Source organism: Juglans microcarpa x Juglans regia, chromosome 2D, assembly GCF_004785595.1.
Source record: "Juglans microcarpa x Juglans regia isolate MS1-56 chromosome 2D, Jm3101_v1.0, whole genome shotgun sequence".
Taxonomy (NCBI): Eukaryota; Viridiplantae; Streptophyta; class Magnoliopsida; order Fagales; family Juglandaceae; genus Juglans; species Juglans microcarpa x Juglans regia.
Genome location: NC_054596.1, coordinates 34,081,827 through 34,099,891, shown reverse-complemented (window position 1 = coordinate 34,099,891; position 18,065 = coordinate 34,081,827). Strand labels below are relative to the sequence as shown.

General features: G+C 35.9%; 1 protein-coding gene across 1 annotated transcript; it reads right to left on the bottom strand.

The window, feature by feature from the left end:
• Nucleotides 1-1,966: 1,966 nt before the first annotated feature.
• Nucleotides 1,967-14,238, bottom strand: LOC121249454 (eukaryotic initiation factor 4A-15-like). Its single transcript, XM_041148165.1, has 18 exons — nucleotides 13,927-14,238; nucleotides 13,779-13,810; nucleotides 13,603-13,701; nucleotides 12,728-12,804; nucleotides 11,834-11,882; nucleotides 11,664-11,724; nucleotides 11,513-11,566; nucleotides 11,277-11,357; nucleotides 10,109-10,148; nucleotides 9,753-9,865; nucleotides 9,072-9,182; nucleotides 7,939-8,055; nucleotides 6,831-6,914; nucleotides 5,438-5,489; nucleotides 4,207-4,276; nucleotides 3,894-4,000; nucleotides 3,099-3,529; nucleotides 1,967-2,859 (listed from the first exon to the last, which is right to left on the bottom strand). Exons 1-18 carry the CDS (start codon nucleotides 14,119-14,121, stop codon nucleotides 2,224-2,226), a joined length of 2,409 nt encoding a protein of 802 aa, XP_041004099.1. The 5' UTR covers nucleotides 14,122-14,238; the 3' UTR covers nucleotides 1,967-2,223.
• Between the last annotated feature and the right edge of the window lie 3,827 nt (nucleotides 14,239-18,065).

Here is an 18,065-nt window from a genome sequence, read left to right as displayed (position 1 = left end):
AGCTTAATTAAAGATAGGAAACAGCATTATTCAATGAATTTATGAATCATGAAAAATCTTCTCATCACACGCTTTACCGAAACAATGATTCGTTGACTATGAGGTCAATACACTTTTTTTTCGCCCCATTGGGATGCTAAAAGAGAAAACCATTGAGTGACGGCAACGTTACTAAGTATTACTAGAACACAGTTTTTTTTTTGGTTGGTCACATATAATGATGTAATATATATACATATATATATATATATATGGTGTTAATTTGTGGAGAATATCAAAATTAATTAAAAAATTAATATTTGAATTTTTATGATTCTAGAAATGGAGGTCTAGATTTTCAACTTTCACAAAATTAATATTTTTCGCTCAAAATTAGGTATAAATATTTCCGTCGATCAACTATCTATCTCCGATCAGAGCATCAGTATTAAACTTAACAAAGTTTGACCAAAATTTAGCTAGAGAATTCACTTTTATAAAATAAAATACTATTGTCATAAAGAGATTACACAAAAACAATTCTACAAATTGTCGTGAAAAAGAATATCCATAACCCATAAAATTAGGGCCAAGCCCACCAAGCTATTACTAAAGACAAAAAAGGAAACCTAGAAGAAGTAAGAAGGGGATAAAAGAGATCTTAAGATTGTAAAGTATTAGGAGATTAGGGGGAGGAGGCAAAAGGTTCATGCAATGGAGATTTGCTAACTTAAGGCAGGCTAACATGTACAGTAGGGGGTTAGGCAAGCCTATAAAAGGGGATGCCTAGACAACATTAAAGGGGGCTTTTTGGACTAAGGAAAGAGAGATATCGGGACAGACGGATCAAGAGGGATTTTTGAGATAGATAAGAATAGCTCCAACCTTCTCTACACAATAAGATATGAGGATCCATGGGTGATTGTAAACAGATATATATTATATTGGAGACTTCCATTTCCAAACTCCTGTGGACGTAGGTATATTGCCGAACCACATAAATCTTAGTGTCACCTCTCTTTACTTTCACATAACTTATTTTCCATTCACCAATATGGACGTACGAGCCGCCATCGTACAACCGCACCGGAAAACTGCCGGGGATTCTAAATAATTCACATCGCGGCACGGGGGCGTGGATTTGCCCAAGCTCGTGAAACACGACATCAACAATTACTTTTATTGTAAAGTAAATCTAATGAATCAGATGAAACTACGTCAATTTGTGAGATTATTTATGTATAATTCATTTGTGAATGTAGCAATACTCTTAATTTTCATATTAGATTTTAAAAGAAAAAATTCGCATCAACTAATCATAATATTACAGAACTAGAACTTGAAGCACTCCAACAAAATAATGCCACGTCATTGAAATGATGGCTAATGGAGACTGGCTGCCTTATGTGGTTGAGTTTGGGATTTGGGTGCTTTGTGCTTTTGAGACAGATCTTCTGGAGTTGTGAGCTCCTGCAAAACGAATAACATGCAAGAGAGGAAATTTTTTTATGCCAATATATTTGGCCAACAATTTTGACTCAATAGATTTGATTAGTGAAAATGATCAAAGTTAAAAATATTATAGATTTGTCAAGTCCATTATAGTGAATTTTTATGCAATCTAGTTAAATTTTGACCAAAATATAACTTTATTGAGTCTAATACTAGTGTTCTTAAGCGCCCACCAAATATAATGATGGCTGGATCTGAAATTTAAAATGGAAAAAGCCTATTCCCCTTTGCTAATGAAACTTGACACAATATATGTAATTAAATTTATAAATTTATTTTTGTAAGATAAATACAGCACTTCTCAATTCAGAAAGAGGAAAGAAAAAAACTATAATAGAAACAAAGCAAATGACCAGAAATTTGGGGGTAGAGATAGCAGTGGTTAGGTCAAGAGGCCAAGCCAGACCAGACCAGACCAGAACCACATCAATATGACGGGTGTAGAGCTGAAAGACACATATAAACCTCAGAAAGCTTTAATGACAAAATTGAACTGGCTTTATAATAAGAAGACATACAGCCATCATGCCAAATCAAGCAATGATGGATTCTACCATATGCAGGTACCACTTAGAGAACAGTCACAAAACTCAAAAACTCTGGGAATAAAAACACCATACCCTATAAGACATGACACTGGAAAGGAAAGGAAAGAAAAAGGAAAAGAAAGAAAACACATAAATACTGGTAACCAAAGAGAATCCGATTCTCTACTAAATAGGCAAAATCTCATTAGAGGAGATCGGCGACATTTGATGGCAGCTCCTCAACTACGACATTATAAAACTTCTGGATGTCAAACAGCATCCTTTCGTCATCCTTCGTTACGAAGTTGATGGCGACACCCTTCCTCCCAAACCGTCCACTACGTCCAATACGATGGAGATAGTTCTCTGGCTGTGTAGGGAGATCATAATTTATTACAAGGGAGACTTGCTGGACATCAATACCACGTGCCAAAAGATCAGTGGTTATAAGGACACGAGATGATCCAGAACGAAATTCACGCATGATAATGTCTCTCGTGTTCTGGTCCATATCTCCATGGGTGGCAGAGACCGTGTGGTCACGGCTCCGCATCTTGTCAGTCAGCCAATCAACCTTGCGCCTGGTGTTCACAAAAATGACACTCTGGGTGATGGCCAGAGTTTCATAAAGGTCACAGAGGGTCTCGAGTTTCCATTCCTCCTTATCAACATTGACATAAAACTGCTTTATACCCTCCAGGGTAAGCTCATCACGCTTCACAAGAATTCTTACAGGTTTGTTCATGAACTTCCTTGTAATCTCAAGGGCCTCAGGTGGCATTGTGGCGGAGAATACCCCAACCTGAATCTTTGATGGTAGAAGCTGGAAAATATCATAGATCTGATAACAAGAACAATCAATTTTAGAACAACTAAATAACATCACAGAAGTTTTCAAAAGGATAAAGTCCCTAGTAAAAGATATAGCCATACCCTTCAGTATATACTTATTTATGAGATTAAATTGATTATTTAAATGGGTTATATGCCTTGGTTGATAAAATCGACAGCAAAAAAGAATTTCATAATTAAAAAAAAAAACATATTTTGGATCATAAAGAACATTGAGTGATAACGGACCTGATCCTTGAAACCCCGGGAAAGCATTTCATCTGCCTCATCCAATACAAACATCTTTATGTAATCAGGACGAAGTGACTGTCTTCGCAGCATATCAAACACACGTCCAGGAGTGCCAACAACAACATGAACCCCACTGGACAGAATGCGCTGGTCTTCACGAACGCTTGTTCCACCAACACAAGCATGTACCCTCACACCAAGATAATCTCCAAGTGCCCGCATAACCTTCTCAATCTGTTGGGCAAGTTCTCTAGTTGGAGCCAGAACCAAAGCCTGGCACTCCATCATGCTATAATCGAGTTGTTGCAGAATACCAGAGCAGAAAGTTGCAGTCTTCCCAGTTCCAGATTGAGCCTGTTGAATAACATCTAGACCCTTGCAGAAGGGAACAATTCCCCTTTGCTGAATAGCTGAGGGTTTTTCAAAACCTAGACAAGGAAATATCCAACTTCAGCATTTAACCACGCACTTGCAAGTGCAAAAAAACAGAAGGCAAGATAGGTTAAAAGGACACATACAATACTACCTTTCAAAAGAAAAAGATGCATACAAAAGTTTAGAAGCACATATTCAAAAAAACTTTCATATTCTCTCAACCATTCACAAGTACTCATACAGACCAACAATAGAACCACATTGGCTCTTGAATCATTGCAGTGGAGATAGAGAAGAGGAATTCAAATTGATAAGTAATATAAGATGACAAATTCAACTGGCAAGACCAATATTATCAACAGCTATCATAACTCAAATACGAGAAGAAAAAAACTATGAAAGCATGATGAGATCTACCATAAGCATAAATGCCCCTCAGAAGATTCTCTTGCAGTCCCATAGCGTCAAAACTTTCATAAACCTCATCATAGGATGTAAAGAAATCCTGTCCATCAGCTGAAAGTCTGCAGCCATCAGTAAATCAAATAAAACAGAAGAAATTAGCATCTAATTGCAATCCTGCATGATAAAGTTGGAGGGAAAATATACACAAAAATTTTTGGAGGGAAATATATAAACTTCCTCCGATAACCCAACATTTTTTTCATCAGTACTCCTATAAACCAACATGTAATTTTAAAGAAGCTTAGGAGATGGGAGAAATTCTTACAACTCATTCATTTTGGTATCGAACTGACGAGCATCAAATTGCGACCCCTCTGGTGCCAAGCCTGCCATGACTGCAGAAGGTACAACAATGGTCCAAAGAAAAACATCACCACCAACCCATATAGATAAATGTAAGCATTCAAATCAGAGGTATTAAATCTGCAGATTTGGGTGTGCTCACATGAGAGGGAGACAGACAGACAAAGAGCCAAGTGACTTGAAACTTCATAAGTCTGGCATTTAATACTAAATCATATACATCACAATCCAAAAACAGTTTACAAAGTAATTCAGCAACGCCTAAAATTTCAGGTTTCTAGTGTTCACCAAATACTTCCTTTGTATTTTTTCTTTGCCCTTTCTCACAAACACGATAAACCAAAACTGTGAATAGAAAAAGGCATCTGCATGATATCAATCCACCTAAAGACTCGTGAAAATATTCCTTTAAAAGCACAGCACTTCACTTAGAATAGTCATTTATGACTAAAGTTATAAAAAACGTGTCCTAACACCATAATAAAAAGTAAAAAATAGCATAGGATTAACAGCATTAGCTCATTAAACAGTCAAATAACAGCCATAGTGGAACAAATTAATTTTCTAAGAGTTAGTGCAATGAAGTTCCTGCTCTGTTTAGTTGCATAATATACATAAAAAGTAATATACTTGATTTACTATTATTTATATATACAGATTAGGATACCTTGGATTCAAAGGTCTTCAACAAAATAATCTAAACACACAATTTAGTTTAATAAAAGATATTGTCATCGAAATTTTTTAGGTAACATATCAGAAGAAGAAATTCTATTTTTACAAATAAAAAAATCAAAATTTTCTTTTTATTCTCTTCCACTTTCTCGGCAGCCAAACAGGACATCAAAACCAAAACTATTACGACTAGAGCCTCATATTAAAAGACTAGCCATAACTCAATGAATTGATTTTCTTACGGAAAGAAAAAAAAAATCTTCGCACAGATTAGGGGCTTCTAAAATTCATCAAATCCAAAAAAAAACCATATGCAGATTCCAGCAACACGTACAGATCGAATAACCAAAACCGCAATATATATTATAGATAGCAGATCGAATAAGCAAAATATATTTTACCAAAAAAATTCCAGGAAAGACATGGTTGTCACATAATTTTGAGATTCAGATAAAAAACAGTCTGATAAAAAAGAAAAAAGGAGAGAGAGAGAGAGAGAGAAAGAGAGAGAGAGAGACCTGTTGATCTGTGAAAAGCGAAAGTCGAAGAGAGATTTGTTTTGCGAAGGATTTAGGGTTTCCCAAACTCCTCGGATCTACACCGTGGAGTCGAGGAACAACAGCGATAAAAATGAGTTCTTAGAAAGTAAAGAGCGAAAGCGGAGCGAAGTGAGTGTGGGGGGTGTGATTAATAAAAGAGTCTGACTATCCCTGGAATTGGAAGCTTATTTCTTATTTCTGTTTCCGGATTTGCCCCTGGTTTGGTTTGTAACTTCGTACCGAATGCAGGTTGGAGATCATATGGACTCAAGCCCAGCTAGAGTGAGAACATGTACGGATATTAGGCCCATTGAAAATTGGAACAAGTCAAAGCCCAGACCTGATTTCATCAAAAGTATAAATATGTTTTTTTTCTTTTTTTCTTCTTCCTCCTCCTCCTCCTTTTAAAGAGAGATTTGGATTATGAGTTGAGATGAGTTAAAATAAAAAATAAAAAATTAAATAAAATATTGTTAGAATATTATTTTTTAATAATATTTTTATTGAAATTTAAAAAAGTGAAATTGTTTATTATATTTTGTTTATGAATTTAGAAAAATTGTAATTATGATATAAGTTGAGATGACTGATGTGGTATACTTTCACATTAATAATGTTTTTAATATGCCAATAAGCATACATTTATAACTTTTACCACTCATTAGTCGATATAGAAGCATACCGCTTATTATGAGATCACGAACAATTATATAAAGAAAAAACTCAAAACATATTGATTAAAGAAATGTTTAAATCACAAAGAGATCCCACGAAAGCAAACCTATGACTGATATAATTTGATATAATAGATTGTAAAACTATTTTTATAGTAAAATAGATATAATATATCATATGAAATCACGACTATTTATATGTTTACTTTTATAAGATCTATTGATGATTGTATCACTTCTCTATTCTTTATACTCGTTGATGCAGCAAACTTTTACACTAAAAGTAGTTTTTCGTATGTTAATAAACAAACTTATAAATAATTTTTATCAAAGTAATTAGTACTCTCTATTGATTAAATTGTTCAATAATTTTGTTGGGCTTGAACAACGATCAAATGTGAAGCCCAGCTCTGGCTTGCCAATTCTTCTATCATTTATAAAAAGAAAAATTCTATTCATAATCCTACGTTACAAACCACAACATCTACGAGACCTAGAATACCTAGAATTTTCAAAGATATAAAATTGCATATTTCGAAAATGTTCAAAAACAAGCTTATACCAGTTTCACCAATTCACGTGACAATCGGGTAAGACAGACCAAACGTAGTGTAACATGGATGCTTGCTGACCTATAAATCCTAAAATTTTCAAGCATGCATTTTGAACTGAGTCAGATCAATAAGCTCTTTTTATACACATTTGCAGCGAAATGTGCAAAGGTGGCTTCCAAACTCTGAGATAGCATCTACAAGACCTCCATAACCTCCAACTGCTGTAACCTGTAGCCAGTGGGTTTGACAACATGAGAATTAGGTTGAGCATTAACGTATAAGGAGTCATACATATTCTGATATAAGCACAGTTTTTTCTCTTGAGTTGACCAAACATTAACAAGTGCAAAGAAACATTAAACACTTGTAAATGAGTACAGGAATTGACCTGAATCAGAAATTCAGAAAACCATTATCATTTTGGTTTTCATGTAACCGAGTAGGAAAATGCCACAAAAGGCGGAAATTTGCTATTGTGATAGAGCAAAATATTAGGAAGGCATGAGATTCAATTCTGAAAACAGTTGAACAACTTTCAACACCAATGTCACATGGTCAAAAGACTCGAGTTAACTAAAACCTATTCCCCACCAATATGATTGGCTACAATGCTGTGGACTCTTTGTACTTGGGCCATTGCTGTGTGGACTTTAATGGCATGGACCTTCATGACTTCTTAGTTTCTAATACACCTACATAATTAGGGCATTTTTAACTTTGTATTTGACAGTTGTTGGATTAATAAATACTTGTTTTACTTATAAAAAAAAAAAATGATTGGCTACAATGCCAGTTGGCCTAGGACCATGTCTGATTCCACAGCCGCCCCCCCCCCCCCTCCCCCCCAAAAAAAAGAAAAAAAAACTAAACTCTAGTACATCGTCAGAAGACAACGGGATAGTTTTAACATTTGGCATGGCCGAACCAAGTATCATTTTGCATGGAGGAAACTCTGGTGGTTTAGATTAAGCCGCATCTTTATCAGGAGCAAGGATATGAGCTGTATCATTTACTACAGAGATAAATTTTTGATAGGTAATCAATAAGTTTTATTCATGAGAGAAAAAGGCATAGCCCAAGAACACAAGAAGTAGAAGTATACATGAGCAATGCCTACTTTCTAATGCACAATGCCCATAAAAAGAAGACGAGAGCCGAATTCTATCTCTCGTTAATAATCACAGAAATTAAAGAAGTTCAAAGAAAGGATCCTGTAACCATAAAGGAAGGAAGAAATTAAATCAGAACATACCCCAGATGGATGTATGGAGACAGAAAATGCTGACAGAGGAGCACATTGTATTTGTGAAAGAACTGCCCCATTTATGGCAAAACGACTGAGGAGAGGTTCTGCTCCAACAGCTAAAATCTGTGTAATTTCTTCTTAATAAGATCAATCACATCACTAATGGGGAAATGGAAGAAAAATATCAGAAGGTGAAAAGTTAACTGGCAGTTCATTCACAGCATATGTGATGAACGTTAACACATGGGGGCAACTAAAAGGTTTAGTGCTAAAGTAGCAGCACATTCACAAATCAAATCAATCGGGCTGATTTCATGAGTTTGGCTCATTTAATAAATGAGTCTGGATATTTGTTCAAGTTTGATTCATTTATTAAGCGAACTGAACTCAATTTTTTTTTTTTATAGGTATGAACTGAGCTCAAATTGAGTTTAAACGAATTGAGCTCGAGTGGCTCATGAATAGCTTTGTTCATTTACAGCCCTAGTAACACCTCAATCAAACTAGAGAACCGGAAATCAACAGATCAACTAAGAAAAAGCAATTGCCACTCACTATTATTATCTTTATTATTATTATTTTGACAATCACTCTTACATTACCACACAATCAATAATGCATAACAGAAAATTTCTTGCATTTGCCAAGTTTCCGGCAATTCACCTTACCTATTTGGGTGGGGAAAATTCATCAACAAGTTTGTGGAAACCACAACACCAGATTAATACCCACCCCAAAAAGAGAAGGGCACGTTCCTGGCTTTGCAGCTGTTTAGAATAAATTGATTCCCTTATGAAATAGAAATCCTTAACACCTTTACTTAAGCAACTCTATGTTCTAAGACCAATCAATTATAGAAAAATACTAATGAAAAGCTGCTTTGATAAGATAAATAAGAAGACATCTTATTTATCACGGGACCTTAAAATGACATGACAAGAGTGTTCAATTTTAGTCATTTATCACTTTTAGCAAGGAACGCCATCATTTTTTTTTATGATGAGAAGCCGGGAGACCGTGCGAACGCAACATGTCTTTTACCCAGTTAAACCCTGGATCACGTAAATCATGGCCCTTACCACTTGAGTCAACTCCTAGGGTTTACAACTAATTTTGTATAACAAAAAAGACCCACTTACTTGATTGTCTTCAAATAATACATCCTGCACAGAAGCGCGAGTTGAAATCCTTGAAATGCACTCAGAAGCAGGAAGATTCCAAATGGATAAACTCCGACCACTGCCACAAGCCTATGAAGGTAAAGGTGGCTTAGTTTGGTCATAGCAAAACCATAGTGAGACAATTATTTTTTTTTTCCCCAGGGGAGGGAATTATTCTTGATTCTAAATCATAACTCTTTATACCAAATTCATCTTTGTTTCATCAATTTTGCCAATAATTCATGCACAACCTTATAATATGAGCATTATCAACACATCACACATTATGCAGTTTAAATGAAAATTTCACAAAATTTTACTTTCTTTCATGAAAATTAAATTGCAAATGGGTAGGAGAAACAATATAGGCCATAAAATCAGAGTTTCTCAAAACCAGATGTCGAGTATCATAAAGTTATATAGATCACCATAATTTATTATAAACTCATGATGGGCTTCCATAGACCTGAATGTAAGCTTTAAGGAAGAATCATCGATCGATGATACTTTATGAGAAATATTGAGTCATCCTAAAATATGAGTCTTGAACAAAATTAAAAAATCACAGTACTCACAATGATGTGGACATACAAAGAACAAAAGAAAAGAAAAGAAAAGAAAAGAAGAACGTAATTACATCCTTATCACATAAAATCTTACCAACCAGCTCTCACTTCCATCAAGAGCAATGCAACTAACGCATGAGAAGAAACCTTTCAACTTTGTATTTTCTGCCGGATCAATTACTTGAATACACTTTCCACTTTTGCAATCTAGGAAACACCACATACAGAAGTAACTAGCATAATCACTTCTAACCACACCAACATCATAATAATAATTAATATTCATAAAAAGAATTGCTGAGCAAAATATATATATATATATATATTTTTTTTACAAGTGTTTGCTGAGCAAAATATTACTGAACCTACTAGAAATTTAAAACAACAATCTTGTTCTGAGTAAATTCTGCCTAAGTTTAAATTAGTGAATATTAATATATTTGGTTTTACCCCAGATTCGTGCAGTCCCATCCTCTGAACCAGTTATAACCTGCAAAATATTAAGAAAATCATGATAAGAACAAATAGTAAAAGAACTCCAGCAGTGTGTATATTACTTCAACTGCATTGTGATGTATTAGTGTTGGGCCGACAATTACTTACAAACTATATAAAGTAGTACCCTCTAATAAATAAGTTAAAAAGGGAACTTAGAACTCGTTTGAGGAGTGAAATGAGATGAGAATTTTGTGAATAGTAATAAGATAGTTTATGAATAGTAGTGAGATAGTTTGAGTTGAGTATTTTTGGGTTTTGGGAAAGGAGAGAAAAAGATAAATAAAAAATATTATAAAGTTAAAATATTTTTATAATATAGTTTTATAATATTATTTTTGTCTGGAGATTTGAAAAAGTTGAATTATTTTTTATTTTTTGTTTGAAAGTTTGGGAAAGTTGTAATGATTAGTTTGAAAATTTTGTCTTTAAATTATGTTTGGGAAGGAGATGGGATGAGATGAGATGAGATTGAGATTGAGAATTTTGGGATGAGAATATTTCCAAACAAGCCTTAGTAAACAATCACTTTGTATAGGTTAAAAACCAGGGAAATGGGCAAATAGAAATAAAAGAATTATTTGCAGGAATTCACTTTTAATAGACTGAAAAATATGATTAGCACAAAAAATTATGAACAATTGGTCACAACTATCTGCCAACTTAGGCCAGGATCCGAAAAACCAAATGTTCATACAAATATTTTCAACCACAATTAGAGAACACTTTCTTTCTATCAAGCCTAGTATTATGTCAAACTATCTAGTAAGACACTAAGAATATAATTCCTAGACCATCTTGTGATAAGTGGCTTATGAAAATATGCATTATATATTTAGGCCAGATATAATTCCAAAAAATTCTTAGATGCTCCATCAACTTTCACTTCTTTAAAGAAAAATCCCAGAGTCCTGCCCCCTCTCTTTCTTGTCCTTTTAAGTTCTTCCATTTGGACTAGTTTTCTCCCTTTTCTGTTTCTTAAAGGTGTTGTTTGTTTTCCTAAGAAGTATGATGTTAACCAACAAATGCAAGTATTCAAACATTACCAAAGGAGCCTTCATACCAATATCGATAATTGAGGACAAGTTAAATGATCGTCATGAAGAAAAAGAAAGGACTTCACCTGATTGGCAGTGTTTCGGGCTACTATACAATGCAAGTAATCTGAATGCCCTTTAAAAACTGTTTTGATTTTACCAGTTTCCTGAAAAATACCGATTACAATCATGCAGAAATCAAGAGCAGCTAGGAAAAAAAATAAAGAAAACTTAAATATCTACAAGGGTATAAACTCCTTATATGTTTCTGTGAGGAAAGTCCCTAAGACAAGTAATATATTCACCTTGAACAAATACGTACCACATCCCAGCAATATGCACAAGAATCACCGGAAGCCGAAAAAATAGACCCCCCCTACAGTAGAAGAAACTCCTAAATAGATAGAATATATTGCCAAGAAAATCGTTAAGGGGAAGGTTATATATAACAAAAGAATGAAGAGATAACAGACCTGCATATTAACATCAATGGAATTATTTTCAGGGATTGGAGAAAGAGCACCCCAAGGACCTCTAGGAGACAAAAATAAGACCAGAGACATTCAGGGGTTGAAAAACAAATTAAAGAAGTTGTATGGTAGAATGGAGGGAATTAAAATAGACATATGTATAGATATCTTACTTATGTTGAGGATTCGCCAGGTCAAGGACTGGCTTCACATGATTCCCGGCTGTGAGAGAGACAGAGAATAAAATATATCCATAAATTCTATGCATTTTGATAAGCAAAAGAAACAACACTTAAAAACTATGAAATCATAGAATTTGAAGCAAAAAACAACAGGCATGGCATTTAAAAGGAAGCAGTAAACTAATTTCAGCAAAAAACAGGCATCATATATAATATAATGCTAATATTGGAAGACAATACAAAAGTTCAAGGTAGTTAACATGAGTCATATTCTAATCCAGTGGTCAGCAAAATGCTTACAATATTGGCATATTCTTTTCAATTCTACGGTATCTTCTAAGAAGAAGATGCCAACTTGAAGCAACCTAACAAATTATACTTTTCACAATCCCTTCACATAGATATGGTGAAAGCATAATTAAGTTCCATTTGGGATTGAAAGTTAAAGCCTACCCAGATCACCAAATATGTATGTCCCCTAATTACATTCCTATCTGAAAAAAATGCAAAGGTCCTAACGAAGATAAATGGCTTCAAATACTCTGAATAACCTATAAATGCTTATGATACTTCTAAAGGGGCTGAAGTTTGTGACCTCTTCTGTCATTGAACATCTGAATTTGAACTTACTACCAGTTTAGACCAAGTTCCTTGGTACCCTCAGCTAAGACAAACTGTATAAAAGTCTTTCCAAAATCCAACACAAAATAAACGATATCTCAATCACCGACAAGAAACTATCATCAGTCCATTTTTCTGGTGGACCAAGACAGACCATAAAAATGAAAATGGTATTTTCACATGCTAAAATGGGTACAATACCAATCTGATGCTTTACATGGTATGCCCTTTTGAAAACCAGAAACAGACTTTCATGTTTAGTACCTTGCAAAGTAATGGGCACATCTGAGTTTGTAAACTCCTTCCACCTCCACCCTCGAATCCGACCATCATCACCACAACTACAAGGAACCATCGACGTAGTCAGAAATTTTTACACCATTTCAATACTTTGTTTTCATTTAGATCAACTTCATGCAACAACTAACATGTCTCTGTGTGTAAGTTAGTATTTGTGTATTATGCTCTCTACTTGCAAGTTACACGTGTAGGCGTCTTACTGCTGAAGCATAGATTTTCTTTGCAATACACATGTAAAGAAACAAACAGCAGAAAGGGAAATGGGGTAATGAGGTTGATGAGAAGATAAATAAGCTTTCAGAAACCTATGGGCAATAATAGGATTGGACATCTAAGACTTATGTCTTATATGCATGTTGGGCTAAGCTATCAAGCAAACCCAATGGAGATAGTGTTTGAGCTCAAGGCCACCAAGACCTTCCAAAGCTTAGAAGTTTGGGCTAAGCTTAGAATTTTTTTTTTCAATACTTTACTCCATTGGTCGATTGTAATTGATTTTCATGGCAGGTCTTTTCATGATTTCCTTGTATCTCTAAACTAGACATAAACTAGCTTTTGTATATGTCCCGTATACTTGGGAATTTTTATCTCTCTTTTGATCAATAAGAATTTGTTTACCGATAAAAAAAAGAAAAAATACAAAACGAACAAGAGATCTGAATGATGTTCAAACTTAATACAAGCACAACCAGTCAGAGGTTAAACAGTTCAAAGCTCAATTCAATGAATCATCCCAATTGATATAGCATGTTCAAAGAATATTGATAACGTTTGATTTTTTTTTTTTTGTATATGTATTTCCTATGAGGGAACATAATTATAGATGATCACACAAATACCTTAGCAACAAGGTATCTTCACCATGGCCATAGAATTTGATATCATATGCAGGTCCATCATGTCCTTGCAGAAAGGACTGAGGCTCAGCCACTAAGAAGCTACAGAAATTCCAATCAGATGTAAGCCGAGATTGAAAACTTTAACCATTTAAGTATGTGTGCCCATGCATACTTACTGTTGCGACCTCGTATTGTTAAAACCATATTGCTGCAACCTCCCAAAAAAAAAAAAATTAAAAAAAAATATATAAAGAAGTATATCTCTTGAATTAATTCAATATTAATTTGGTCGAAGTGAAACACAGCAAAAAAACAAAGACTCACGAGTTTGGAAATGCAGGAAGAGATGGAGTAGGAGGCGAGCGAACCGTCACTTGAGGCCACGACAATGGCGTCAGGATTAGGGTTTTGGGAGGGTGCCCAAATAGTCCGGAAAACGGTTCGGGTTCGGATCTCCCTCTCCTTCAATATACTTTCCCTGTACGCATCTTCGTCCCAGTTCGTCGCGTCTCCACACATTGTGCTCTTGTACTGGTTCGTTTTGTTTCAACTCTCTGGAACTCTCGAGTCCTTGACGTTTCTAAGCTCCGGTACACTCCCTCTGTACCAGCTAGGTCGTAGTATGGGAAAAAATAAAAATAAAAATAAAAATAAAAATAAAAGGAACTTGAAAACGGTGCCCTTTTTTGGGAAAAGGCGACGTTGATTTTAAACAACAGCGAACTATGCTAAGTTTATAACTCAAGTTATCGTCTTAATAAGGTCTCTTCCGTGCGATGGTTGGGTTTGGATACACAGATAAGATAAGAAGAGATAAAATGTTTTAAATATTAATTAAATAAAATATTGTTAAATATGATTTTTTAGTATTATTTTTATTTTAAAATTTGAAAAAATTGAATTGTTTATTATATTTTTGTATAGAGATTTGGGAAAGTTAGGATGAGATAAGATAAAGATGTTTGTGTATCCAAACCCAGCAATTTGTAATGAAGTTTAGGCTGCGTTTGGATGTTGAGTTGTGTTGAGCTGAGTTAAATTATTTATGAATAGTAGTGAGTTGAGATTGTAGAGTGAATTATGTGAGGTTCACCTAAGATGAGTTTAAATATGTTTGAATATTAAAATGAGTTTAAATGTATTTATGGAAAGTTGAAAAAAGTTGTGGGTCTCGCGTGTAAATAAGTGTTGAATTGAAAAAAGATTGTGAGTCATGTGTAAAAAAGTTTTGAGTTGAGATGAATTTAGTAATTTAAAAGTTTGGTATTTGGATATTAAACTCAACTTAAAATTGGACTGAATTGAATTGATCTCAATTGAATCTAACAACCAAACGGGACCTTAGAGAACAGATAACAGATGTCATTCAAAGAGAATCCTCAACGGATGATGTAAAACACATATTTATAAAATATGAAAATATTTATTCAAAAAGGGGATCCAATGGGTGTTATATTTCATTTTCATTTGTAAGTTTGCTACAATCATCCTGTTACATTTTTTTTATAACGATCCTGCTACATTTTGAGCATATTGTTCATGTGTAAAAGATTTTTAATTCGTTCCTCTCTCATTCAAATTATTTTTCCCCACTGCTAAACTTTGTTCCTAATTTCATTTTAGCTCTAGTCTTTTGGCGCAAGCTTCCATTGTGATTGTGTTAGACCCTCGCATAAAGATGCCTCATGACATGCTGCCTATGCCTTAGTCATGACGGGGACATACCCCTTGGCCAGCCCACAAGCATGTGTTGGCCCATGCCGTGACAAGCACGGGGTGCCCAGCATGTGGGCCAAAGAGTTTAGTGACCTTGACATGTGCACGCCCGTGTGCATGCCCAGGCTCACAGCACTGCGCTGCACGCCCATGTGCGCGGCAATGCGCATTCCTTTGCGCCGTGTGGCCATGCGCGCACCCATGCGTCACACAACTCTCATGCACACGCCCCAGTGCCACACATCACTCATGCGCCAGCGCCGCACAGCAGTCATGTCCCAACCCACCTGTCGCACACTGGCGAGGTTAGTGGCATGCCCTCACAGGCATGCCATCCAGTGTACGGCTCCAGCTTGTGCCTTGTAGGCAAGGCTAGTAGCATGCCCACCAGGCATGCCATCCAGCGCATGGTTCCAGCCCATGCCTTGCAACTTCAACGCCTAAGCCACCAGCTTGGGCCATGCAGAGCCAACGCCCAGGCCACCTACCTGGGCCATGCAGCACGCACACATGGACCTTGGCTCAGGCCATCAGCAAGTTATGCCAAGCCACCTAGCCATGGACTAGACCGAAGGTCACCATGCACCATCCTAGCCCACCATGGGCTCATGCATGCCACGACCAAAATGGCCCATGCCATTATGACTATTTCTTTCATTTAATTTATTCTTAATGATTTATTTCTAAGGTACCTATTGGGGGTTTCCAATTTGTATTGCTTATAAATAGGACATCTTTCAATCGTTTTATAATCTTTTGACAAATACCCTAGAGGGAAGATTATTGTTTGAGACATCACAAATTGGTGCCATAGCACTTGGACTTTTTGGTTGAAATTTGTGAATCTCAAAGAGAGGATCACACCTTGCAATTCTTTGAATATGTGTGATTTATTTTTTTTGTTCTTGTAACTTGGTGCAATTAGTGAATTCAAGTTGTTGTATCTTTGTTTTGACAATTATCAATATATGAGGTTTATTTCATCTATTGTGCAATACGTGAATCAATAGTTGAATTGTTATCTTTTGCTCATTCAAGTTCTTAAGTATTTTACTTTGTTCTTGAGTATTCATATTGTGTTCTTGGTGTTCTTCATTCCATTGCTCTTCCAATCCATCCAAACCCTATTTTCGACTAACCCAAGTGTTTGTCCACTTTTCATAAATTGTTTCCTTCATCCATTTTGCCCTAGCCGCAACTCACTTTCCATATTGGTTCAAATTCAAATTTCGGCTAACACTTACCTTATTTGAATTTACCTTAGCCGCCTATCATACTTTTCATATTAGTGTTCCTATATTTTATGAACCCTAATTATATCATATCATTCCCATAGCCGGCGATACCTCTTACCAAATTGAGTTCCAAGATTTTAGGAAATCTTCCTAAAATCTCTCAATCAACCAATCAAGCCTTATCCACTTGTGGTCGTCCAACCCTAGCCGCCCAACACTCTTACCCTAATTCCAAACCCTAGCCTCCAACATCCATCCTCCAAACCCTAAACCTAAACCTTAAGTGGCGCCAACCCTAATTCACCACCATTGTCGTGTGCCTCTTACATCCATTGAACCCATACACTTCATCACCTTTTCCATCATTCTATACACCGATTCTAGCCTAAATACATAACCTCACCGTACCAAAGTTGTCATCTTGGCCACCATTGTTCGGGAATCAAACAAGAGAGGAACGGACATTCGGTCATCACAAGGAGAACCTAGATGTGCAGTTTGTAGTGTTTAGGGATTTGACCGAAGTCCCTAACATTAATTGGTGTTTTCGTTGAGAGAATTCTTGTTTGGTGATTTTTGAGAAGTTCTCACTTCTCTAAAGAGGTAAATGACGTGTTAACCCCAAAACTTTGTGAATTGGTTGGGGAGACCCTCATTGGATCCCATTATTTTTATTGTGATTGTCAAAATACGAAGTTTGAGGGTTGAGGTGGAGGACGGAGTAGTGTTCTTGAAGGGATCGACCACCCTTGAAGGTGGAGGATCCAAGGTTGGACCGTGAGTGTGCAAGAGGGTTGCCCACCCACAAAAGTAGACAACTCAAGGTTGGACTTTTTGAGGCCAATCTACTGTCCAAGAGGTTGCAAATTGCTGTCCAAGCTTCATCAACCAGAAAAATTCAGTTTGCAAGTCAGTTTGCAAGTGATTCAAGAGTGTAATTTGAAAGCACCATGTCAGGGTCCAATCAAGAAGCCGGGTTTAACAAGAGTTCCAACCTGAAACGAATTGAAGTGCTTGAAGAGCACAATGCCAAGGTCACGGACATTCTTGGTGAGGTCATTCTTAGTGAGGTCAATACCACTATGGCCGAACTAAGAATGGCTTTGAATGTCAATACTCAAGATAGTGAAGAGCATAGAAAAGCCATGGAGACTATGGGAAGAGAAACACATGAAAATATTGAAAGAATTGAAAGAAGAATGGTTGAAGGCCAAGTCCCACAGCATGAGACTAATGGACAAAGGTAAGATGCTTTTGTTGATGGTGTTGAAATAAGTGTGTTCGAGAATCAAGCAACAGAGGACCGGGCATTCGGTCATCACAAGGAGAACCTAGACGTGGAGTTCGTAGTGTTTAGAGACTTGACAGAAGCCCCTAACATTAATTGGTGCTTTCATTGAGAGGTTGAAACCTTGGTTAGCTAAGAAAATTAAGTTGAAGCAACCTACAAGAATCCAAAAGGTCATGAGGATGACCGAAATCCTTGAAGAAAGTAACACTATAGAGAAAAAG